The 25,835-nt window shown below is 40.0% G+C and overlaps 4 protein-coding genes across 4 annotated transcripts; 2 read left to right on the forward strand and 2 right to left on the reverse strand.

Moving 5' to 3' along the window:
* Window positions 1-722: 722 nt before the first annotated feature.
* Window positions 723-5,499, forward strand: LOC105453912 (metal regulatory transcription factor 1-like). The gene is made up of 6 exons (XM_011696190.1): window positions 723-786; window positions 955-1,966; window positions 2,302-2,650; window positions 2,996-3,157; window positions 3,448-3,859; window positions 5,365-5,499. Exons 1-6 carry the CDS (start codon window positions 723-725, stop codon window positions 5,481-5,483), a joined length of 2,118 nt encoding a protein of 705 aa, XP_011694492.1. The 3' UTR covers window positions 5,484-5,499.
* Window positions 5,500-5,834: 335 nt separating this feature from the next.
* Window positions 5,835-12,332, reverse strand: LOC105453860. Its single transcript, XM_011696125.1, has 8 exons — window positions 12,146-12,332; window positions 11,790-11,924; window positions 11,000-11,214; window positions 9,682-9,807; window positions 8,133-8,306; window positions 7,511-7,717; window positions 6,370-6,525; window positions 5,835-6,127 (listed from the first exon to the last, which is right to left on the reverse strand). Exons 1-8 carry the CDS (start codon window positions 12,243-12,245, stop codon window positions 6,020-6,022), a joined length of 1,221 nt encoding a protein of 406 aa, XP_011694427.1. The 5' UTR covers window positions 12,246-12,332; the 3' UTR covers window positions 5,835-6,019.
* Window positions 12,333-12,428: 96 nt separating this feature from the next.
* On the forward strand, window positions 12,429-16,764 carry LOC105453859 (mini-chromosome maintenance complex-binding protein). Its single transcript, XM_011696124.1, has 9 exons — window positions 12,429-12,567; window positions 12,859-13,133; window positions 13,409-13,840; window positions 13,930-14,255; window positions 14,396-14,584; window positions 14,648-14,891; window positions 14,965-15,135; window positions 15,253-15,449; window positions 16,679-16,764. The coding sequence occupies exons 1-9, from the start codon at window positions 12,561-12,563 to the stop codon at window positions 16,680-16,682; spliced, it is 1,845 nt and encodes a 614-aa protein (XP_011694426.1). The 5' UTR covers window positions 12,429-12,560; the 3' UTR covers window positions 16,683-16,764.
* Window positions 16,685-25,146, reverse strand: LOC105453858 (UPF0605 protein GA14893-like). The gene is made up of 5 exons (XM_011696123.1): window positions 24,649-25,146; window positions 19,938-20,013; window positions 19,609-19,765; window positions 17,231-17,455; window positions 16,685-16,937 (listed from the first exon to the last, which is right to left on the reverse strand). Exons 1-5 carry the CDS (start codon window positions 24,720-24,722, stop codon window positions 16,708-16,710), a joined length of 762 nt encoding a protein of 253 aa, XP_011694425.1. The 5' UTR covers window positions 24,723-25,146; the 3' UTR covers window positions 16,685-16,707.
* Between the last annotated feature and the right edge of the window lie 689 nt (window positions 25,147-25,835).

A 25,835-nucleotide genomic window follows, 5' to 3' on the forward strand; every position in this document is an offset into this window, starting at 1 on the left:
AATTGACTTGTGCGGCTTACGATCGCAAGAGGCGTTTCTCGCATCGATAGACGTTAGATGATCGCGCGACTCAATCGTGACTTTCCAAGCAGAACACAAATCATCATGGCATCAAAATGATTTCGAAATGGCTCCAAAATGATTATTAAAAGTCACTTGAGTCATGATTTAAACGTCATTTTGAAATGTTATCGTGATCTATTGTTCTGCTTGAATTTAGAGATTTAACGTACAAGCTATATGTAAGTACTCGAAATTCCATTTAACTGTGAATTTAGACAAAGCAGATTTTATCTGGGCAGAGATATTTTTTTTCTTAGAGCCCTGTATCTCTATAAGCGAGCACGTATGTTTAATTATTATCCGATACACTAATAAAAATCACAATCGGAATTGTATACGATACGCTCTATCACTATTAATTATTTTTCGCTTTGTCACTATTAAATCACGATCGGGAATTATATAATTTATGATTGATTATCAAAGCTAGATTGTGACGTGCGGGAAAAGAGTCGTGTGCCTGTTTGCTTCGCAGATGTGAGTCGGACGAATTTTTCGACAAGATCCACCAATTGAAAGGGTAACTGAATAATGGAGAACACACACCGACGCACTCCGGTGGCGCCCGGCCACTTGACAATCCGCCGCGAACATTGTCGGCGGCGATCGTCGTGAATTAATTCACGTCATTAATCCATTATTGTCATCGTTATCCGTCGATGGTCCCGGAGGCTCTGTGGCCGCCGTTATCAGTGGCGTCTCACAAGAGCTCGGGCGATAATGGTCGGTCGGGCGCAAAGTGCACGGTTATTCGGATAAGGCCACTGAAAAGAGCGCGCCTCGCGGCTCGGCTTTCTCAATCTCGATCCGCGCGACGTTACAAAATCGGGCGGTTTCGCAATTCGGATCGGCGTGTTGCGACGACTAACATATCGCTATGATTGACGACAGGCTGCCGGCGGCGACGAGCTCGGATCGACGAGGAGGACGACGACGACGACGGCGGAGGCGGAAGAAGAGGCGGAGGCGGAGAGACGGTGGAGATGCACCTCGAGGACTACCAGCACGGCGAGAGGAGCGAGGAGGACGACGTGCGACGGCCCGTGTCCGTTCTGGAGCGAGACGACTTCGTCGACGACGGTTCCCTGCCCGACCTCATGTCCATGGCGATGACCGGCATGGACGTCGTCCAGCCGTACTGCTGGACGGACAACAGCGCGCTCTTCTCCCCGCTGGAGATCGGCACGGATCCGCGGGACTATCTCGACTGGGACCAGATGCCCGTTGTCTTTCAGTATCCCACCAACGGCGGTGGATCGCCGGGCGGTAGCACCTGCAGCGATCAGGCGATCACTCCGACTTGGAGCAACGCGGTGGGTACAGCGACGACGACGACGACGACGACGACGGATCATGGCGAGGATAAGTCGAATCGAAAGTTACCGTCGATGGGCTCGGCCTTCTCCTTCTCGCGCGCCTTCAGCAACACGATTTATCCGGAGTACGCGGCGGAGTCACCGGGCGATTATCAAGATTATCCGGACTGCCAAGAGGACGTGGTGTCGCTGTTGATGAGCATCCAGAACGACGTTCAGAGCTACAGTCCCACGGTCGCCGACGAGTTTGACCTCAGTCTGATCCGGGGCGACCCGACGTCGTTGCTAAGCACGGCGGACTCGTCGTCGTCGCCGACGGCCTGCCCTCTCCCGACCGGCGACGACCAGCAGGAACCGGCATTCCAGAGCTTCAATCCGCCGTACTACCCGGTCGGGCATCTCGTTTCCTCCCAGCAACAGTCGTCGACGGTCAACCTGATGGCCGGTGAGCTCGTCGGCGCGACGGACGGTTTCGGCAATCAGGTGATACTGCCGCGGAACGAGGGCCTGCTACTCGGAAACAACAATCGATGTGTCGCCGGGTCGAAGGTCGTCGAAACCGAGAAGAACGACAAATTGTATGGTAAGTGGCCCTCATTTATTTGAGAGAAATCGAGTCTTTCACGCTTTCATTTTCAGGATATTTATTCGCGAGTTCTGTCAGATTAATAAAGCGGCGTGTTAAAACGAAAATTCGGTATATTTCCATTTTTAGCATGTCGGACCGAAAGCTCCGAATATTTCCGGCATCCGCGAGCGAAAGCGATACATTTCTGACATTTTTAGCGCCGTCGGACATCGCCGCGCGATCATACGCACGATCATCCGAATACATGTGGCAATCTTGGCGCGCACGCAATTTCTGCTCCAGTTGCGCGTGTTTACGTTTCGCGTGCGTACGTCATGTTGCAGATTGCGCGAGACGACCGGTGGACGATAGCCTCGCGTCGGCTTATCAGTGCCGCTGGATCGACTGCGGATGTGCGTTCGCGGAGCAGGAGGGCCTGGTGCGGCACATCGAGAGGCGGCACGTGGAGTCGTCCTCGGCGAACGCGCACGGCAGACGGGTCCAACGGGACCGGGACAAGGAGCGAGATGGCAAGGAAGCGGCGGACGGCTTACCCGGGGCGGCCACGACGACGGCGACGAGTCGCGAGGATGAGTTCGCCTGCCTCTGGCAAGGATGTCCGCGCGCGCGGCCGTTCAACGCGCGATACAAACTGCTGATCCACATGCGGGTGCACACGCAGGAAAAGCCGAATAAATGTCCGGTTAGTGTCCTTGTCCTTGGTGTTTCCTGTTGGCGATTTTAGTTTGAACTTTAACATGACACTATAAGTACCAATACTGTACATTGTTTTGCGATCCCTTAAGCGTCACGTGCCCTTCTCTTTCTTTTTATTATTTTACCGTTTTGTTAAGTCATATATACATGTATATATATGTAATACTAAAGAAAAGAGATATCTTTAATGATAAATTGACGTCACCATTAAATCTTTAATCAATTTATTTTCTAGAATTAATTTCATATGTACCATACATTCTATACAAGCTTCGTTTTCTAATTATCTGTCAGCGAAACGTTAATTTCTTACGGTTGATTTTTGTTTCAGTTCGCCGGTTGTAAAAAGGCTTTTAGTCGTTTGGAAAACTTAAAGATACACCAGAGATCGCATACAGGCGAAAGGCCTTACGCGTGTCAACACAATGGATGCTCAAAGGCATTTAGCAACAGCAGCGATCGGGCCAAGCATCAAAGGACTCATTATGATAGAGTACGATATCTTACTTCTCATGCATAATAAATTCTCACTTTAATAAATAGCAATTTAAAAATTTTCTCTAACATTTCTCTTTAATAGCTAATCTTATTGATTTAATATAATCTTGAAAAATTGTATATAATATAAATTGTTACAACTTATTCGATATGCTAAAAAATTAATATAAGCTTCATAGTAGAAATATTTGTATTATAAAGCTTTACAGTGTAAATTTTGTATCGTTCAATTATCTTTTTTGGCAAGAAAATAATTTTAATAGTGACATTACCTTGTTTTTCCAGAAACCATACGCTTGCCAGGTAAGTGGCTGCGGTAAACGTTACACGGATCCGTCGAGTCTCAGAAAGCATCTGAAGAATCACACGGAGAATTCGAGTACGCTGTCCAATCTGTTATCGTCGAATAAAGTATCAACGACCAATGTGACAGCCGTTGCGGTAGGACACAAGTTAAACTCGACGATTCCTCACCGAAGGGGCCAAGACACGTGCATCTACGACGTGGAAATGAATAATTCATCGTACAAATTATCTAAAACTTACATCAAAGAGGAGAACACGTTGCCGGACAATACGTGCCAGCTGAATAGAATATCATTTAATTTCGAAAGCAATCAACAGGAATACGTGCCGATCGAAACGATTCGTCATCTTCTAATCAACGACATCACCAACGCGCAGAACGACAATACAGGTAATGGATGTATTCAATCTATCTAATCATTAGTGCTATAAATTTGCCAAGTCTTCAGCATCATGAAGTTTATACATGATTTGTCAGAAAAAATTTGAAAAACTTTTATAAAGAATTTTAATAAGTAAATACTGTGATTAGAATGATTTCAATTATTTTATTTCTTTATTATAACATTCTATGTATCTTATTAACATATGTAGTTAAATGTTTCTCTTAAGAGAATCTTCAAAATTATCAAATTTTTAGAACTTTAATAAGTATATACTGAGAGTAGAATCATTCTAATTATTTTATTTCTTTATTATTTTATTGACATTTTATTATTTCTTACTAGTAGTCACAAAACATTTTTTAAAGAGAATTTTCTATAGACTTCATATTAATTGTATTACATCTTTTCGAGTCGGTCGTGCTCATTGTACCTATTTATACTTATCAGTATCATATGGCTTTAATTCTCTCAGCATGATTTATAGTCTATTTAGTCGGCATTTTCGATACAGGAAAATCTGGCCGAAATGCGATAAGAGTGTTGCTACTTGTTTCGAGTATGCTTACATTACAGTTTTTACATATGCGTGCAAGAGAGTACCGAAGAAGATACAGCATGACCTTTAGCTTTCAATTGGCAATAGTGTAAGACCTTGTTTTTAAGTCTATGAGATTTATTATAGCTTCTCTTCGCGAAAATAGTACTTGCGAAATAGATCGATGTCATGGAACTATTTGGTAAATCAGAATCGATTCTCGGTAAATAAAGAGGCAATGTATTCCGAGAAATCATCACGTTTTTATCACTATTTTCCTGTTTCGTATTTTCTGTAACATATGCGTTTTTATAAACTCGCTAATTATTTCCCGAAAAACTATACGGTGGCATCTTCCGCAAATATATTTCATGTGACGCGGATGCTATTGTTTCATCGATTCTCTCTCCAAGTTTTTCAGTTCTACTATATCTCTCGAGATAGTGCGTATAATTCATTAACCATCAGATCGTGCGTGCATGTCGTGCGTGAATCTCGCGGGCGCGTGCTGGCTTTTTCTGTCGCGGCGACAGCTCGCGCATCGCGCCCGGTTGTCTATAGCTGATCTCAGAGGAGGTTCGCCGCCCGCTCCTTTATGCCTTTACCCCATACCGAGTCTTAAAATAATATTCTTTACTTTTTTGAGGAGGTGGGGCGGGCGCGTACGGCGCGACGCGACGCGACGCGACGCGGCGTACGCGCCGCGTACAGCGAGAACGCGCGGACGGGCGCGGGCGCGTACGCGTGACAAAACAGATGACAAAACAGATTGCCACGTGCCACGCACCCGTGCTATTTCCGAAGGAGAGGCCCTCGCGTAATTTCGTGAAAGTGTATATAAAAACGTGCGCGCGAGATCAGACGCGTGAGAGAAAAAGAGAGCGAGAGAAAGCGAAAGAGTGCGCAGATCAGAGATGGTGAGAAATGCGAGAGAGCAAAAAAAAAATGCGTGACCGAATTATACTTGTTGTGCAGGATACTGTGTGCCAGCGGAGGACGACGTGCCGGATTTCCACGAGCTCGGCGCCGACATAATCGAGCGACAGTTCCACGAGCTGAGCGGCCTGAACGACGCTATTTTCATCGACGGATGAGGCCTCCTCGGCCAGAAGAGAGTCTCTTCCCTGACGAAGAGGCGAAAACAGGACGCGACGCGTTGGTGAATGAAACAAGAGCGTCTCGCGATTTGATTTGTAAGATTCGCGTTTTCGAAGCAGCTCCGAACACATTCGCTTTAATTCGCGGCTACGTAATTAATCGATGCTACGGCGATGATAAGTACTTCGATATTTCTTTCGAAAAGAATTAATCACGTTGCTCTCTTTATATAATTTACGCGTTTTTTTTTCTCAGGGGAAAAGGATGATTCGCCGATTCATTCATCGACGCGCTCATCCTGACGTCGCGATCTCACTGTCTTTCGTTTCTCTCTTTTTACAACTCACTTTTATACTCATTAATTAGTCCGTTGTATTTGACAAATCGTATATATTTTTGTATATAGGTACTTATGTATATTATAGGCGTAAGGCGACAAAACAATTAAAAAACATCATTGTATTTCGACCGAGCGTTTATCTGTTCCCCCGCACCTTCAACGCGCGACACTCGGCCCTATTTCTTCTCGCCTTTAATTCTCGCTGCTGCAGATGCTCGGTTTCTCCTGCGCCGTCAAATGCCGACAGATGAGCTTGGGGAAGTCGCTCAACGCCTCATCCTGATTTTCCTTCGAGTACACCTGCAATACACGCGACAATCGTAATTACATATATTGGATAATTCAGAACCGCTGGTTTACGTTCATTTTTATCAATGTAGATTAATTTCAATCTCGATTTAATTTACTCTTCTTCGAATTCTTAGAATGAGAAAAAAATAAAAAAAAAGTTAAATTAAGATTACAGTTTATCTACATTGATAGAAACGGGCATTAACCATGCCATTGCACACTAACGGATTAATGAGATTTTGCTCGCTTACCCCGTTGATCACTATTGACGGCACGAATCTCAAGGGTGACTGGAAAGCTGCCGTTTTGTCGCCGTTCGCCGCGAGCAGTTCGTCCCCTAACGGGCTCGCGATGCATGCGTCGATCGAGTCCCGCGTTTCTTGGCGCAGGCCAAGGTCTTTAGCGACCTAAAATTCAGTCGTCGCATTATTACAGTATTATTCACGTAATAAGTCTTTTATTACGTTATTATCTTAATCCGATGACCGTATTTATCAGCGAGGAATTTTTACATCGTATATATATACTCTTGCCGTTTCACCGCAAAACGTGATGCGACGTGGAAATATAACGGAACGAGTCAGCAATGTTATCTTATACACTGGCAGATATTATATTAAATGTCACGTTACGTTATCGAGAATCAGCGTATCATCTACGGAAATCGGTTCGAGTAACTAGCTGAATTTACTTTCCCTTCTCACGTTTATCGCTTGATTTTTGTACGCATGGAAAAAAACAAACGTTCCCGAACGATTTACAACTCCAGTAACGAATTTATTCGAAACATTGAAATGTTCGAAGTGCGCGCTATCAGCATTATTATATGTTTTTATTTTTCAATTTTTCTATTTTAAGTATAGGATGTAAAACAGAGATAAAATAACGCGATAGCGCCGACCTGAGTGCAAGCCGAATTGTAAGTTAAATTTTTATGACAAATTTCCCCGTTTCGCGAAGCGAAAAAAATATATATCTTATCATTATATAATTAATTCAGCTGCATCTCGAACTCGATATTTTATTCAAACCAAAACATCTTTTATCTCAATCTTCGGAAGTGCAGCGCTCGCTATTCAAAATTAAAAACGGATGCGCAGCCTCGATGAGTGACGTCAAAGAGACACACCGCGCGCGCTTTCCGCGACGTCGCCGCGCGCTATCGCGCCAATTCAATGGGAAAGTATGCCAAAAGGTCGATGTTACGCAATAAATGTCGACTCTTACTCTCATCGGATGCAAGTCCTACGGAGATTAATTATACACGTTACGTTCGGTAAAAGCCAATCACGTTCGCCGCGCCGCGCCGTTGCGTGGCAATCACACACGGCGCGGCGCGACGCGGTGACCGCGTCGGCTAATCGTCGCGGGAAATTACGGAGGCGAAGCTACCTGCGGAATGACGACCGACGATCCAGCGGACATTGCAACACCGACCAGATTGACCGTCAGCGGCTGTTGATCCTCGGCCGCCTCGGAGGACCGTATGGAGTGAATCGCGCAAGCCTGGGCCTTATTCCCACGGCACTCGGCGGGCCCGTGCTGACATGAGAACTGCCACGGACCGGTTTCGCCTCGGGTTTTGCTTTCGCGCGTGTGCTGTAGACATACATATATATATATACACCGTCAATTTGCATTTAAATTGTTAAAAACAACAGCGTTTTCCTCGTGGTCGACGTGAACGAGAGTGACCGGAGGAGGTCACTACAGCGAGGGCGATTATCGTTCTGCGTTTTCAAGGTCACGTGATCTTCGGGCGAATTCCTCGCGCGTTGATCCGATCTCACTATAGTGTCTGGACGCGAGATGAATAATTAATACAAAAGTCAATAAACAAATCAATAGATGCGAGTATCAAGAGTATCGTTAATGAACTTACAGTCATATATCGCATCGTAGAAATTAATAGATGAATTGTCCATGAGATTACCATCCCCTCATTGTCATCTCGTTATCGTCGCCTTATCGAGACGATAAAATCACAGAGAGACGCAATTATGAAATAACTTACCGTAGCTTTACCGTAAGGAATCAATGTGATATTGATATGTCGCTTCAATAACGGATACGACGGCTCGAGCTGATTTGTGAAAAATCGCATGCTATCACCGCATAACGACTCGTAATAAACGTCTACGTTGACGATATCTTTGTCCGATTCATTCTGGGCTGACTGCGCATTGGACTTAAACAGATTTATAACATTAAAATTATATATATATAGGCGACGAACTGCTTCATTATCATTATTTCATTCTTTCTTTAATTCTTTTTTTTTTAATTAAAAAAACCTAATTAAGAAAAATTGATAGGAACTTCTTGTCGACAGAATTTGCATGCAATAAATGAAAACGAAAACGGAGAAAGCGATTTAAATATTTCTAAATTTTATTCTAGTCTTTTTTCTTTCAATCAACATATTAAATATCCTAAAATTAAATAATTCGATTAATTAATTTTCTAATTGAAATAAAAATAAAAATACAGTGTACAGTATTTTTTTACATTTCTACATCAGAATGGACATGTAAAGTATAAAATCATTTGAAATCATGTTTAATTAACACAAAGAGCACACACACAGAGTCTAAGACATGCTCCAATGTGTATATGAAGTAGGTTATAAAACAATAATAGTAAATAAACGTTTCGACTTTTATCAAATCATTTTCAATGTTCGCATAATTTAAATAAAACGCATTAAATTAAATAATATGGCTAAACGTCAGTTGAGTTTTAAAATGTGAAATTACTTCTATAAATTATAAATTACTAAATACAAATTTCGGATTAATTTATAGAAGTAATTTAACATCATCTTAGAGCTCAACTAGCATTTAGATGTATTATTTAATTTAATACGTTTTATTTAAATTATGCGAACGTTGAAAATGACCTGATAAAAGATCGAAATGTTTATTATTTTAACATACTTCATAGATGTATATTTGAGCATTAAAGTTAGTTTAGGCTTATATTATATGCCATTATATTATACGTTTTTAATTTGTTAATTATTGAGCCTTAGATTTTGTATTAATTAAATATGATTTCAAATGATTTTATATTTTACATGTCCATCTTGATGTAGAAATATAAAAAAATACTATATACATTATATTTTTATTTCAATTAGATAATTAATTATATTTCAAATTATTTAATTTTGTTAGATTTAATGTTGAAAGAAAAAAAGATCAGAATAAAATTCAGAAATATTTAAATCGCTTTCTGCGTTTTCGTTTATTGCATATTTCTATCGAAAAAAAGTTCCCATTAGTTCTTCTTGATTGGGTTCTTTTTAAATATAAAAAAGAAAAATTGAAAAAAGAATAGAATAATGATAAAAAAAAAACGATCGTATTTAATGCTCAATTAAATTGTTCAGAATGTCAAGCGGAAATTACGAAAATATTCTAAATTATGAGTGTGACGTAAAAAATGATGTCTCAATTTTTATTACTGAAATCATTATCCTTTTGCGAATGCCAGAAATATTTGATGAAAATGAATACATTAATATTCATAAAGTGTTAAAAAGCTTTGAGATTCATGCTTACCAGAACGCCGTGAGAGACGAGCGCGAGAAAGACGGCGGCCGCCAGCCGGACGCGAGAGACCAACATGTAGTTTCGCATGGTCGTACTGTTGATGAGTGAGTCGCAGGGAAGGCGTTTTAAAACCTGCTGCGGACAATAGTTCGACGCCAGTGGACACGAGAGAGGGAGATACGAAAAGTCTCGCGCGGTGGGGAGTTGAACAAGAGAGAGTGAAACGATCAGACAATCGGTAACGGAGAGAGGGAGAGCCGCAACTCATCCTTGCGATAGTCGAGGACATCCAGCTAAATATTTTATCTGACGCTTGGACATCATAGATACGAGCAATCAGCTTGGCTTCAAACGATAAACGACAACTCGCTTCCAAACGCGAGTGTGAAGCCTGAAGGCTTTCCACAGCTGTGTGACATATGAGCTTCACTTTCTACCGGGCTTAGAATAGCAAGCTTGTGCCAAAACAATATATGTTTTATATAGCATCTAAATCTGAGACAAAGACATTCAGCATTTCATAAAATTGTTTTTTACATAAGTCTTTTTATCTTTCGTAATCTACGCGCACGCATATGCGCGATATGATGAATCATGTTAGCGATTCTTTAAATATTCATGAGTTCATTTTCACACACTCAATCCGCACAGGCGCGATTAAATGAGACGGTCGTATAAACAATTACATAATATATTTAGAATACAGAATAAGTTAACAATTCGCACTATGAATAAAATTAGATCGATGATGATCGAAAATAATGAATAATAAATTATCGATTATGAAGGATAATATAATTATTCATCTTCCATTCAATCTCATCTCTCTCTCTCTCTCTTTCTTCTATTCTATACATTTAACAAACTATATTAAAAATTATAAACGAGCTATGCAATTCATGATTCAGGCGCATAAGGCAGCGTGATCAGACACGTCAGCGTGATTAAACACGTAAAGTGAAAGGTTTGCATGGTCGAGGATATTTTTTCATTTCACAGAAATGTATAAACAAAAAAAAACAAAAAACGAATAAATCTCTTGATTTAACACGCACAATTGCGGAACCAAACGTTATGGATCTATACCTTGATGAAACTTCAATTCCGGCTGCATTTGTTTGAGCTCCTTGTACAAATCGGTTGCGCGTTTCTTAAAAGTCGCGGCGAGCTCGGAATTCTTCTGTGCGCCTTCTCCGCGGGCGTGCATCTGCGACACGTTCGCGCAAGCGTACGGATTGCCGAGCTCGCAGCTCTTCAACGACAGCTTGTACGCCTCCTTGTAGTTCCTCTCGATGACACTCTCTAATCCACTCAGATAGATGCCAGCCAGGTAGAAGCAGGCCTTGTGCGAGTTGTACATGTCGCAGGCCTTCCTCAGATACTTGGCACCCGCGTGAATCTGAGTGGCCCTGTCCTTTTCGCCGACGTCGTTCTTGGATGTTCCCAGGACACCGGCGTGCAGACACCCGGACTCGTCGTTGAGCTCGCAGCTCTTCGTCAAATACTTGTACGCCGTCGATATGTCTTTCCGGCAGCCTTTTCCTGTGTAAAGAGAAGAAAGCATATACTTAGTCGAACCTTTTTTTAATGGTAGAGGCTCACAGAGGCAAAGCATTAATCAAGTAGAATAATTAAACTCCAAGTGATATTTATATACTATTCTGTTTTAAATCTACGATCTTTCAAGAAGCACGATGATTCCTTCATCGACCAGATGGAATCTTAATATTGAAACAATCTCGAGAATTAATACTTGTTAATTATATTCATTAGCAGGATGGGATTTTAATATTACTTGAGATCAAGCTTGAGGCAATATTGAATACGGGCTATGAATAGCCCACCTCACATTTAAAATTATCTTCAATACGACTTGAGAAGCCAAATAATTTCTCTTTATTGGCTGAATGGAATTTTATTAAAGAACAATCTTGAAAGGTTGTATACGGTCAATTCTCTTGGCTACAAGATCGGAGTACTGTCCTTTGAATAATTCACGCTTCGAAGTTTGCGTTATTAAGGAACACTCCCGATATCTACCACCAGGTATCATAAATAACGTGGTGAGCGTCTGCTAGAGCTCCTGCAACCGCTGCTTCTCTAAGCGATGAACTCACCGACCACTTTGAAATCGCCGAATTTCGCGCAGCTCCTGGCGTAGTCGTACTGGTCGCAGGTCATCTTGAACAACGATGCGGCCTTCTCCATATCCGTGTTCACCGCCTCGTGATAGTCGCCCAGCATGTGGCACACTGTAACCCGGAGCAAAATGTTATTTTCTTTTTTTTTTTGGAGGTTATGTTCCCCGGTTGGGGAACTTGCGTGCCTTCAACCCAATCCTTAGGGTTCTATGGCACAGAGTTACTTATTCTATATAGTCCTTTACCCTCTTACTATATTATTCTTCCTATCTTCTTAACAAAAATGTTATTTTCATGAAACAGCGAGGTTAGGCCAAGCAGACTTCACTCACCCTCCGGCTTTTTCTCGCTGTAACAGCCGAATTGATACTCTATGTGAAGGTTTCTCAGATACTCCTTCACGTCCTCCTCGTTCTTCAAATCGTACGCCATCGTTTCGATCTTCTTATCCGATCGTATCGTACTCGCGATCGCTGCATCGCATTCCTCTTCTTTCTCGCTTCATGCTCTTCTTCAGCGCTGCCTGGAGCGCAACAGTGACAGCAGGTGGCAGTGTGGTCGCGAGTGAGCAAGTGTTTTGCTTCGATGCCGACGTTTTGCCGCCAAATCTCGCTTCATCAGCTTTCACCTTGCTCAGCCTTGCTGATCTAGTGATCTCGATCGGGAGAAAGGAGGCTATTTTATTTTGACAGCTTACGCGTATCACTTAGGCTCAGCGATTACGTTGGGCTAACACGTGTTTTCAAAATGACATGTACGTATAACTGTGTTTCACACCTGCACGCGGTTGAATCCTGCTTCGATCAGCCACATTTTTTTGTCTGGCCACATGTTTTGTTGAATTTTCCATATTTTAAATAAAACGAATTTATAATTTTAGATTCTTTTCTTTTATCAGAGAAAAAAAAGAGAAATGAAAGATTTACAAAATGCAATAAATCTTAGAATGTGCAACAGATGAGACTGTGTCGTGCAGGGTTAAGACAATTCCTTTGTTATATTTTAGTCCTGTCATAATTTATTTATGTTATTCTTTTCATTTTAGCGCTTGAAGTAAGGAATTGGACGCCGGAGTATTACGTCGCAAATCAGTCGAACTGCGAGCAGATTCTAGACGGTCCAGATGCACGGACGGATATACCCTTATTGAACGGCGCTCAATCGCATGATATCAAAGACAAAGAGTTGGTCAGATTTCGAGGGATGATTCAGGATATATACAATCCTGAGTATTATTTTAAGCAGTACGAGGTGAAGAACACGAACACTGGGGAGAGCGACGTTAGATGTGGAATGTACACGGATGCGGCTCGTTGCCTGGTAAATTATCTCTCTTCTCTTCGTCACACTTGACTTCTATTTATTTTTAGAGCTATTTTATGCGACTCTGTAAAGATATTGTGTTATCCCTGCCCCCTTTATGAGTAGTGGATATCAAGCAGAGTCAGAGATTGAAAATAATATGCAGTTCAGGTGTGAGACGCTTTGAGACTAGTGTATCTCATGTACAATACTGCATACATTACCATTGAGATGTAAGATCTGACGAATGTTTTTGTGCAGTGGCATTTTACTAATTTTTATCTTGGGCACAGCCGCACGAGGAAATTTTGATGTACTCCAAGAAGAATAAAAACGCCGAGAGACAAACTTATATTGTGATCTCTGTACCTGGACTAAATGACTGGGCGAGGGAAAGGAGCACGAGCACACGGACGCCTGATTCAACAACATGCAATAAGAGTATCAACAAAAGGAGCCTGGATCATGACAACTTGGAGGAAATGGACTGTTCGGAATCTACAACGGCGCACAATGACAGTATCGGTAAAAGGAATCTGGCTGATAACGTGGAGGAAATGGACTGTTCGGAACCTGTTACAAAAAAAGAGAAAGTCTCGGCGGATAACAACGATGCAAACACGAGCGGTGCTCATTGCAGTACGAAAGTTCAAAGTATGTTGTCGGAAGAGCACATATTGAATTTTCCGATCCCGATCGACGAAGGAAAAGCTTGCATAGTAAAGGTGAATTGTGCGAAATATTTTAAAAACACATTTGTGCACCTCTAATACGCATTTTTCCCAGTTGGTTGATCTTAATGCATTCTTTTCAGATTTACAATGACACTGTCTTAAAATTGAACCAGATTATCGATGTAATAGGATTTATATCGTTGGATCCAATATTAAGTACAATTCATGGTTCAGATGATGAAATGGACGAGGCAGAAATACGTACTCACAATCCACCGGCTTCCCTGGTACCCCGGTTACACGCAATAAAAGTGATTGAGCTTACAAAACCGCCAATTATAAATGCTCCGGAAATTATATCTAAAGCACAACTCATCAGAAGTGATTTGCACATAGTATTGAGTCAGTTGCTGTACGGAGACACTTTAGCTGCGGATTACTTGATATGTCATCTGCTTTCCACGATGTACGTATATTTTATTTCGATACTTTTGTGGAAATATATATATTTTATTTTGATACTTTTGTGGATATATATATATATATATATATATATATATATACATGTGCTATTTCACACGTTTTATGTAATGTATATTTTTTTAGATACGCGAGAAGAAACTTATTGTGCCTTGGTGCATTTCCGTTAAACATAACGAATTTCCCAGCGAGTGAACTCTCGGACCGTAAGCCTTTTCCGAAGGAATTTTATGACTTCTTGACGTTGTTCGTAAGGAAAAGCCATTATTTGGAGGTGACTTTGGAAAATCTGAACGAACTGGCTTTAATCCCGAAGTAAGTTCGTCTCACTGAATTGCACGTATTGTCAGCGAATAAATTCGCATTGCTTGTTCCTAGGAAGGATTACGAGTGCAACAGACTGACGAGCGGTATTCTCCAACTGAGCGATAACACGCACCTCGTACTAGACGAGACGGGATTAACCGCCGGCACGCTCACTGCAACCGGCAAGGACAATTGTAAAGCTCTCTCCGATCTGCTTATGTTTCAAAAACTGATGTACGACTTCAAATATTACACAATCGAATACCTAACGGACATTCCCATTCTAATCTTTTCGTATGTTTTATCGTTCGTATATGTAAGTATTTGCAGTATAGAAAATATATCACTTTCTCTGTGGATATTAGCAGTGATAAATGTTCATTTTACAGTGCCCTATGCAAATTGCTTTGAAAGTCGATGCAGAATCGAAAGAATTACACAGGGAGGTAGTTGATGCTGCGCATCAGTATTTGAAGGACGAGAATCGATTGGCGAATATTCGCCAGTACATAGAAGCCTTGAGGCACGCGGATTTTACTATTAACGAAGAAATTACAACAGTACGTCATATTTGTTTGATTTTCACTTCGACCCTGATATCTGTGTTTACTCAAGTTTATTTTAATAGTTTCTTTATGTATTTAATTATTTTATATTACCTCTTTAAATGTGTTTAGATTATTCAGAACGATTTTGTGGAGATTCGCAAAAGGCACAGTAATGTAAACGCGGACGATCTACACGCATTAATGGTTTTCGCCAGATTGATGTCCTTGTCTTACGGGAAAACTACGTTAGACAAAGAATTCTGGGAGAAAGCTGTACAGCTGGAAGATGAAAGAAGGAGCAGGCTGTCACTTCCGCAGCGCAACAGGTAATCGTTCGGGCCCCAGAATAAAATTACAATACCGAGTGTACATTATACGATACGAATACAATTTATTTTCTTGCACTTTTGTAATTCATTTATGTAAAAATTATATACTATTTTATAATATATACATTTTTATATTGTTAATTACTCTATAAAAGAGGACGGAAGTATAAGATTCAACTTGTATTTACATAGACAAAGATCACATAGTTATACTTTAGTAAATAAATTTTTACTAATATGTATAATGCATTTCAGAATGTTGTTTATCATGTACCTCGGCTATAATCCATTTCGTAAATTCTAAAGTTCGGACGTATGTCCTTCCTTTATTTGATCCGAAATGGAACTAGCGTATATAACAATCGTCTTTATATCCATTTCTTTGAAAATATTTCCTAATAGAAATGTTCCCAAAAATTGTATATTCTCTCCATGTGTTAAATGTGAGAAGATCGTGTGATCACATATAAGTGGTGCATGTATGTGCAGAAATCTATTGAACACTGGAAGCTCAAAGCGTTTGGAGTAACTCACGTATTTGTAGATTTATTTCTGCGGTAGATTCACGTCTGTATGGACGAATATTAAGATAAATACGTTTAATGATTCATGTAATAAATATATTTAATGATTCAGTTGTTCTTTAAATAACAATCTAACTTGTTGTCTTCTCTTTGAAGACTTATTAAGAAGAGCTCGTTGCTTTAAAAAAATCTGTTTTATCTATTCAATATATTTCAATACATACATCCTCAAAAATTAATAAACTTATTACTTCGCGCATACATTTTCCATGATTTAATAATTATATGTCGTCTGTTCCTACACTCGAATAGTCCATTGTAAATTATTTATGTCCGAAAATTAGAAAACAGCAAAATCCACTGTCACTCATATACTATCACTCAAAATATTGGAGTACAAAAAAATAGTCCTTATAAATTTTTGGGATAGTTTTCGTGATTCGAACATAAACAATTTTTCACATAGATTATTCGCTAATTCTTTACTTACTCCTTCCGATACTGTCAAAGTAAAAGTTATGTAAGAACGTTTAGAACTTTAAGTACAGTAAAGTCTGCATGGCAAAATCTCGGAAGTTACGTTATGTTTGAAAATATCTTATATTCTACTTATAACGCTTGCTCTTTTGCTACATTTATTATTTTCAACTGTTTTCCTTCTCCCCGATGTCTGAACACATTCTTATCTTTTATATGCTGCAGCTAGAAACCATATTTCCGTGACCATCATCTTATGCACGCGTGTGCCCCGTTTCGTCGAGGTACGCATCGTCAAGGACTCTCTCAACGGCGCTCATGTCTTTGGCCCTGCTGAGCCTTTCTTCGCGTTCCCTCTGGACACGTTCCAATCCCTTTCTGGCGGCTTGAGCGTACCTCTTGGAGAGCGCGACTTCTCCTCTCGCTCCCGGAATGTGGCCTGTATAACCGACGATCGGCGGTCTTTCTGGGGAGACATGATAATCTGCAACGATGACAATAATGCGTCCGTTTTTGTAACCTGATTAACTCCGCTTCGACTTTTCAATCAATATTATAACTAGGATATTTTTATTACGAAAACTTTTCAAGAAAATATTATCTATGTATTAAGTTTTTGAATGAATTTGTTAGTCTTTATTAGATATATCTATTTATTTTCTTTTTAACTTTATACTTTTTATCTTAATACTTGGAAATAACGATTAATGATTGCATTTGAGATAACGCGATGTTGTTGCATTGCTAGATTAAATAATAAGAGATGCGAGCACATACCGTAGGTCCTTCTGTCTTTGCCATGACCGTGATCGATTTCAATATCCACATTGTCTGCTCTCGCTCGGGATAGAAGATTTCTCGGATCTGTCCGCTCGGCATGAGCCCTCATCGCGTCTCGTTGCGCTCTCAGCTTCATTTGCGCCTCGTGCCACTCCTTCGCGCCGGCTTCCACGGCTCTCATGAAGGATAGGCCGAATCTGCTACTGAAGCCAGGAATGTATCCTGCGATGAATCAGAACAAACGTCAAATATAAATTTTCGTGGATGAGTGCATCGCATAAGACATGAAAAGCGTCACATCTAAATTTATTAGGATGAGAAAAAATAAAAAAATATTTCTTTTAAGTTAATCTTGTCAATTAATATGAATAATATATGTATGTTCAGTTAAAAATGTTAAAATATCAAAATGCGAATTTTATCGTGCTTCACATGATTTCTTATATAACTTTTGTACAAATTAAAATTTTATAACCAGCTTTTTATAGAGAGATTAATTTTATAGGATATTATCAAGCAATTACAACGTTGTTGATTCTAGAAGCAAAATTAATAAAAGAAAAATTATTCGAAATAAAAATAATTTTTTAATAAATGAAGAGAATAAAAATTTCTTAAATCCACTATACTATATTATATAATAATTTAATCGATTGCTTTTTTATATTGATAGTAAATATTACATGCAAAATAGTAATGCTATTATTTTATTGCAGCAATTATTTCTGTAATTGCGTATTTTTTTATAAACTCGATCATTCACAATTCTCGAAGTGCGTCGCGTTTTGAATTTTCCGCCTAATCAAATTTGCTTCATCTTCCTATTTCAGGCAATCGAGAGCACTATTCAAATCGCCGAATGAAATGACGTGACAAAAGCAATCGATTAAATGATTAAAAGACTTGACGTATCGGCTATCTGTTAATTAATATACACATTCATTAATAATATGCGGGATTTACACTTTCAATATTGCCTCCCGAGCGGTCTCAAGTGTAATTTGACTTCGCGACGTGCCGCGCCATCGTGGTGAGGTCGCCGGCAACACTTTCAAAAATTTCAGTCTTTTCGGAGGGACGCGGTGTGCGCGTCGGACGTGGGACGGACCCCGGTCGCGAAATTGTGTAGCGTCGCGACGCGTTTATTTGGCAAATACGATCGCGCTCGTTGCCGTCGCGGCATCGCTCCGGAGTCGCCGCGGGTCGATCAATTCAATCGAAGGAGTCTCGCGAGGAGGTCACGCGTCCCGAGCCGTCGACGATCGTCGCGTATACGCCGACATTTTACAAGCCGCGCGACTGATACAAGACCGTGGGATTAATCGCGGACAATTGCGACGGATTACGGACCATTCGCAAAAACACGATCACTCCGACGCTCCGCGCCAGTATTCCCGAAATCGGGCAACGCTCGCTTTACCGCCTGGAATAGCGATACTTATTGCGTGATACACTTGTAATGAGCGCACGAATGGATTCGCGTGTATGGAGTCGCGTACGAATGTAAATATACGAGCTAACAATACGACGAATGTCCGAGGTACGCGAAAATATGCGTCTTTTCGCGTACCGCGTCCCTCGGATATTCATCTTAATTGTATATTTACGCTCGTATACATGAATTCGTTCGTGCGCTCATTACAAAGTATCGTAATAAGATCGCTGCAACAGGGGGAGGGAGGGGGGGGGCGGGCGGTATTCATTACGTGCCCTAGTCAACAGGTGTGGCGCCGCGTCGCCGTGGAGAATGGCGTGAATTTCGGCGGGCGTCCCGCTACCCCCGGATCGTGATTTCCGCGTCGTTTTTCCGCGCGTATGTGAATTATAGTGAGCCATTTCAAGCGGAATTTAAGCGAGCGTGCCTGATCTCGGGAGTGCCGGCCGTGCAGAGTGTCGGGCGATCGTGATATTTTTCTCTGAACGGTGGCCATGATCTGTCGCGAAGCGAGTGTTGTGAATGTGTTGTGCAAAAAAAAATGGATTGACAACAAGAGAGGAGGAGGAGGCCCGGGGTGGCATCAGGCGACGGGCGGAGCAACCGTGGGTAAGCACGATTTAATTGTGGCTCGCTTAAAAAAACTTATTTTATAAAATGTTATTTTTTTGAACGTTGTTTTATAAAGAATATATTTGTATTTTTTACAGATTATTATTCAATCTCCGCTGCTGCGCATCGTACTGGTGAGCGTTGTTCTTTTATTTTTGCTTTATTCTAAAAGCTTGACTTTAGAACTTTTTTTTATTAATATTTTGTCTTTTGTTAATGGTCTGTAGCTATATATTGATATCTTGAAATTTGGACAATTTTTTTTTAATTCTACTTGCGATTGAAAGGATATTTGGAGAGATTCTGATATCTCCTGATGTAGTCTTACCGGTATATCCTAGAATGTACGGCGGCGCCTTGTACGATACAGCTTCGTTATTCCAATCTCTTCTGATCTCTTTATCCTGAAGAGTTGGTAACTCCACTTCTCTACCGGAACTTGGCCTGTATGGTCCAGTCTTAAGAATCTTCTTTTCTAATAATTCCTATACGACAATACAGAATGTAAAATTAAACTTTCGGGTACGTAATTTAGTTATCCATAATATTTTGCGATTATTACACAATTTTCGTTGTTCAAATTTTTTTTTATAAATAAGTGCATTTCTCATTTTAACAGCTTAATTTTTTTTAAATATCTTCTTTTTAATATCTTACCTTCATTATTTCTTCCGTATTCGCTCCGAATCTCTTTCCAACGCGAAATTTCAGGGTGGGACAATGACCTGTATACCTAAAAGTACACGCAACTTGTATATTAAGGTAGCACGAAATGAGTTTTGAAAGATGATAAATTTAGATATACCTAATAACACCGTTGCATTTCTCAAAACTTAAAGAAATCGAGTTTTTCGTAAAATAAGCGACCGTATTAATATTATGGTACATACATTGTTTCACGACAGCGTGACAAGTCAACTGTGTGATATTTAATGCAACATTTTTCGATCAGTTTGCAGTCTACTTTTCCATGACCAAAATATTTATGCTAAGGAAATACACTGGACAGTGTAGCGTGCAAAATTATGACCTATTACATGGACATGTTATAAGGCGCCTACTTCTGCCTACCGAAGCGTATCTAATTCCTTGGATATCTTGCGCGATATATGCACATAGGGGGCGAGGAAGGCTCTTCTTCGTTAGATCTATACTCGTAGTCACATTGCTACTTACCGCGACCGGTGTAGGATACCAATGAAGTATGCATATTCCGGGAAAAAAAAATGCGGACTCGCACGCGAGGTATACTTGTCTACTTGTAACTTCTGTATTAAGTACAAGTATACCGTGAATAAATAATTAAAATAGAGCACAATTCGAATTCGAAGAATCGAGACCGATCGATAAATCTGTGATTAAGATAAAGAAAGCGCGGACTGTAGTTATGAAATAATACAATATATTGTTAAAAGAATAGAGCACGACCTTCGATGCACGTGATTATAGTGAGCATCGTGCTAATCGACTTAAATCGTAGTAATTAGTAGTTTGCGTATTGCACGCATGGCAGAACTATTAATATTTAACCATATCTATTTAATCTTGAAAGTGTATATAATATGTTATATAAATTAATTTCTTTTTACCTCCATGCAATTTTGCATTTATATATATATATATTCCGAATTATCGGGAAAAGCTTTTACGTCTGTACGTAACTGATCGATGTATCTTTCTCCGTCAATCTTTCATTGTTTTAATTATTTTGTTATGAAACTTCTCGGAAATATTTTTATGCGGATTGAAGTATTGGAAAAACGTTTTTGGTCATTCGTCCGCGTTAACGCTTTTACTAATGCTTCGACTGTGGGGCATCGCTTTGAATGTTTCTGCGAGAGGATGGCCGCGATCACGGCCGATCCCTAAATAAAGTAATCGCAGAACCGTAAAAGCGGACTACCGGTGACCCAGTAAATCGAGCCTTCACTTTGTGGCGGTCACGGTGGGATAACCAGCCGAAGTCACTCCTACGCGGTTGTCGCGCCGCGAGTCCCGGCTCTACGCCATTAAGATCTGCATAAATCGTATCTGGGTCGTTGAACTATCTTAACCGTGTCCATATCGCAAGATCAGTGTCAAGTGTGGTCGTTCGGTATCTAGCAGATCGCTTGGTCTGTTACTGTCAGATCTCTTTGAATTAACTTAAACACATTCTTTCTTTATTGCATCTCCAAAAGAATATTTCTTCGACCGAAGCTCTTTCCGTTTCTCTTTTATAATTTAAAAATTACTAGTATTATTTTAGTATCTTAAAAGAACTTGCTTAAAGAAAAATCAAGATGGATCCGAGATTCTGTCCTTAAAATCGAAAGCGATGTTTTTTTGGATATACTTTCTGTCTTAAAATACAAGTGAAAACTGGATCTTTTCACGAAAAGAGAAGAGCTAGAGAAGTTCTCGATAACCAACTTGTTCCCTATCGGTCATTTTTTGCTCCATTTTTGCCGGAATGAGAAAGGTAGCATATAAGTCTGATGGAAAAAGATAATCGGGAGTTTCAATTTCTCTGTCCGAGAGAAATAGGGAGTTTCTATTTCTCTCGCAGACAGAGAAAATGAAACTCCCTTTTCTCTCGGGCGAGCCGTTCGTTCATCCGTTTCGATCCGCGTCTTTTCTCTCCTCGGATCGATAATTCCGGAGCTAGGGTAAATCACGATAAATAGTTCGAGGCGATTCGCCATACGGAAGGGTAGTTTTGCGTGATATAGCTTTATAGTGAGGAACGTGGGGGTGTAAATTGGCACGGTACCAACCGCGGTACCAGCGGCTTTCGTCTCCCCCTTCTCCCTCCCCACCGACTTCGAGGTCAATACTTCGGGAATGCGCGCTTCCGGTGGGTCATCCGGGCGATCTAGTTCGAATGCGGTATAATCTCGGAATCGAGACGACACGTGTGCCACTTCGATTTTCTCGCCCGGTGTCCGTGCGATCGGTAAATATTGCGAATGCATAATGCATTTGGTACAATATATGTACATTATAAGAGACCACTTTACCGCGATTGATTTTTCGCGTACATCATCGTATATATTACTCTTAATTATATTACATTGAATATCAAAGGTTATATCTATCATAAAAAAGAAGTCTCATTAAGTTTCACATGTTCAATATTTATTTAATACATTCTAAAAGGCTTTTGCAATAATGCTATTGAAATTTTATGAAAATCCTAAGTAGGTAATCAAAGTAATGTATATATCTTTAGAACACTTTTAATTTTTGAAAATCGCAAATTGAAATATTGCTATTTAATAAATTCTAAATCTTGTTTTTATTTATCGTGATAGAAATTGTAGAAGTTTGTTGTAATTTTTACGATTTTATATATTTTTTAATTGTTTTTAAATTCATAAATTAATTAATAAATACTTTGCAATATATTATATGTTATATATTTATTATAGATTAATTTTTATTCAAGTTTTTAAAATACCGTCATGTAACTTTTAAATTTAATGTCAGTCATTATTTGATATTACGGTCGATATCAGCAGACTTCTCTTTTTCTCTCTCTCATCAGTGGTTTAAGTACCGTTTCTGCGGTTTCTATTCAGCTCAAGACCGCTTAGAATTAGATCACTTATAATCGTTGTTCGCGAAGGAAAAAAATTCAGATCTGATTCTTGCAGAACAAGCGTGTTTTCGTGGAAAATCCTTCGATCAGATGCGGTTTCCTTGTGGAATTAATTTCACGCTTTCTGCGTTTTTTTGTCAAGGTTATAAAGACTAAGCGTGCTTTATAGGTTGTCACTCATTTAAGTATTCCAAACAATATAATTTTTCAATGAACAGATACGAAGTATTTTACATAAAATTTTAAAAAAATATTGAATTTGAAAGCCCGGTCAAGAAATACTAGGAAAAAATAAAAAAAGCAGATTGCGACACATTTCTGAAACTTTCGCCGCGGTAAATTAAAAATAAGATTAAAGTTTTTTTTTAATTAGGAATATTTATGCGGATATTATTGATTCCGGTCAGTTACTGTAAATTTAATTACATTGTTGCTAATAAATATGGAAATTATTTTTTTGCGTTTGCAACGTCAAAATCTGAATTGGGGAATTTTATCGAGTTCCCGCGTTAAATATCCTCGATAGGCATTCACGAATTATTTTATTGAAATTTTAATCAAACACGAAAGCAAGATAAAACTCAGAAAGTGATGAATTGCTTGATGTATCATTAGGGAACGAAAAGTTAACAATTCAATATCGTTTTCAAATGACAGAAACTTTATCGCTAAAATTAGTTTAACGATTACAAGAATCTAATTGAATTCACAACTTCGTAGGTACTAAATGTCTCGTTAGCTTCATTGCGTAATGTATGCAGACATATGGCGTCAAACAAAGAAGCTTTAATTAAACGCTCGTAATTAAACGTAGACATTGTACGCGACATGCGCAACAACTTTTAATTGACCATCGAAAAATTTATTAGGTATAAACGAGTATCAGCTTTCTCTTGTCTTTTCTATTTTTTCTCGCTCATTCAGCATATTTTTAATTACAAATGAAAGTGTCACATATATGAAACTTGCCCTTTCTTCATGTAAATGTACGTAATCTCACTTGCAGTAGAAAGCTATTCCAATATATAACTAAATATTTATTTATTTATTATTAGAAACGTAATGTAGACCACTGCGAAATAATACGCTTCTCGGGAGAAAACGATTTCTGTAGCTAACACATAAATAACAATGAATAATGTATATAAATCAGTTGACTTACTTTTACTTAAAGAAATATAACCGAATAGGTAAATAATTAAATTATGGTAATAATTAAATTTCAAAAAGTGTATATGTCTACGTGTGTATGCAATCGTAATAATCTCTGTTATAATAAATCACGAACGATATTAATGTCATTATTTCCTTTAAGAAAGTGTAGATCTTGGTGTAGATCTTTATGATATATTGTATGTGTGTAGTAACGGTATCATAACTCTGTACGTGCAATCACACTCACATTAAAGTAAATACGGATGTAAAATGTATGAATAGAATATTTAATATTTATTCACACACATAAACGCATGCGCATGTATATTGTACGTGGCTATAACCAGCTATGCATATAATTACAATAAGCGTGAGCTTATTGAACTCGATAAAATTCCCCAATTCAGATTTTGACGTTTTAATATTTTTACGCTTTAATATTTTTAATATGAATATACATGAATTAAATCTCCCTATAAAACACGGATATGCAACCTGCGTAATAAAAAGCTTTAACAGTTTTGTAATAAACGTAAGTGAGATGCAGGGAATCGATAGGCAGAAGAGAAGCGAATGTAATCGCGAATTAATCGCAGATTAAAAAACACGTCAATTGACGACATGTACACTTACCCAGGTAAATGAGCGCCATAGCTCTGCCTGAAGAATTGCTTCCTCTGCTCTTCGCACATCGCGTCGAACACCATTTTTCCTATCGCGTGCAGTCGTAAATAAATCACAATGCGGGGACACTCGTCGAGATTCTTGATCCGAAATTTCTTCTCTTCATGTCGTTCTCCTCTCCTCCTCCTCTTCTTCTTCTTCCGTTGATTGAGAATATGCGTTTCTACCGAAGCATAGCACCTTTTTGTCTTCCACAATAATCTCCGTGTCTCATGTATTCATCGTACTCAGCGAAAATCCTCTCCTCATCCGTTCTTCATTCGCTCGATCGTTTGCAGTTTGCGACGGTCGATCACCATCGAGGATGGCACGCCGGGTCGTTAATTGGAGTACCGATCCGAAATCTTCCCGCAGCCTGAAATCGCTATTTCGCGATCGTTAAGCCTACATTCGTGGATCAGGAGTCAACCGCTCCCGCGTCCGAGCGTTGCGCGACCGCGCCGAGGATGATCGCCGACTGGGGAAGCAATTGGGGCCGCTCCACGCGGATCCACGGTCGGCCCCCCCGGGTGGGATCGATCGATCGACGATCCGCGGCGTCGTCGGTTCCGACGGCGATCGCGCGAACCGCGTCGCGTCGCACACACGCGGCACCGGCCGCGTCAGTGAAACAGTATCGTGTATAGTCGGTCCGCGCGGATACATAGCGCGACGCCGTGCCCTACTAAACGCGCCCCTCCATCACCGCGCGCCGCCCTTTAAGGGGTTCGACAACACCATCATCATCGGGGTTGTGTCGGCGCATCCCGTGACCGCTCAATCGTGCGGAACGCCTCGGCACACACGTGATTGTCAGATTCACCCTCGAACGCGTTATCGGTCATTAACCCTCCGCTACCTCGAGTCAGCGTAATAATTTAGGATAACGACGCATTGTGTTTGTGACGATTATGTCACTCGCTCTTCACGATCGACGCCAATGTTCCTGCGGCGATAAATGTTTTTTTTTTTTAATTATATAATCAGCAAATCGTATAAAAACACTGAGACATTACAAGCAATCATCGACTTCTCGTTTATTTTTTTACTCTGTGTAGTCATTTGTGTATACTGTAATACTGTATTAATAGTGACCCTGTACTCATTTTTTTCTTAAAATACTGTAGCGATCTAAAGTAACCGTTACATACCGCTCG

The sequence above is a fragment of the Wasmannia auropunctata genome, unplaced genomic scaffold (genome assembly GCF_000956235.1).
Source record: "Wasmannia auropunctata unplaced genomic scaffold, wasmannia.A_1.0 LD335994.1, whole genome shotgun sequence".
NCBI lineage: Eukaryota > Metazoa > Arthropoda > Insecta > Hymenoptera > Formicidae > Wasmannia > Wasmannia auropunctata.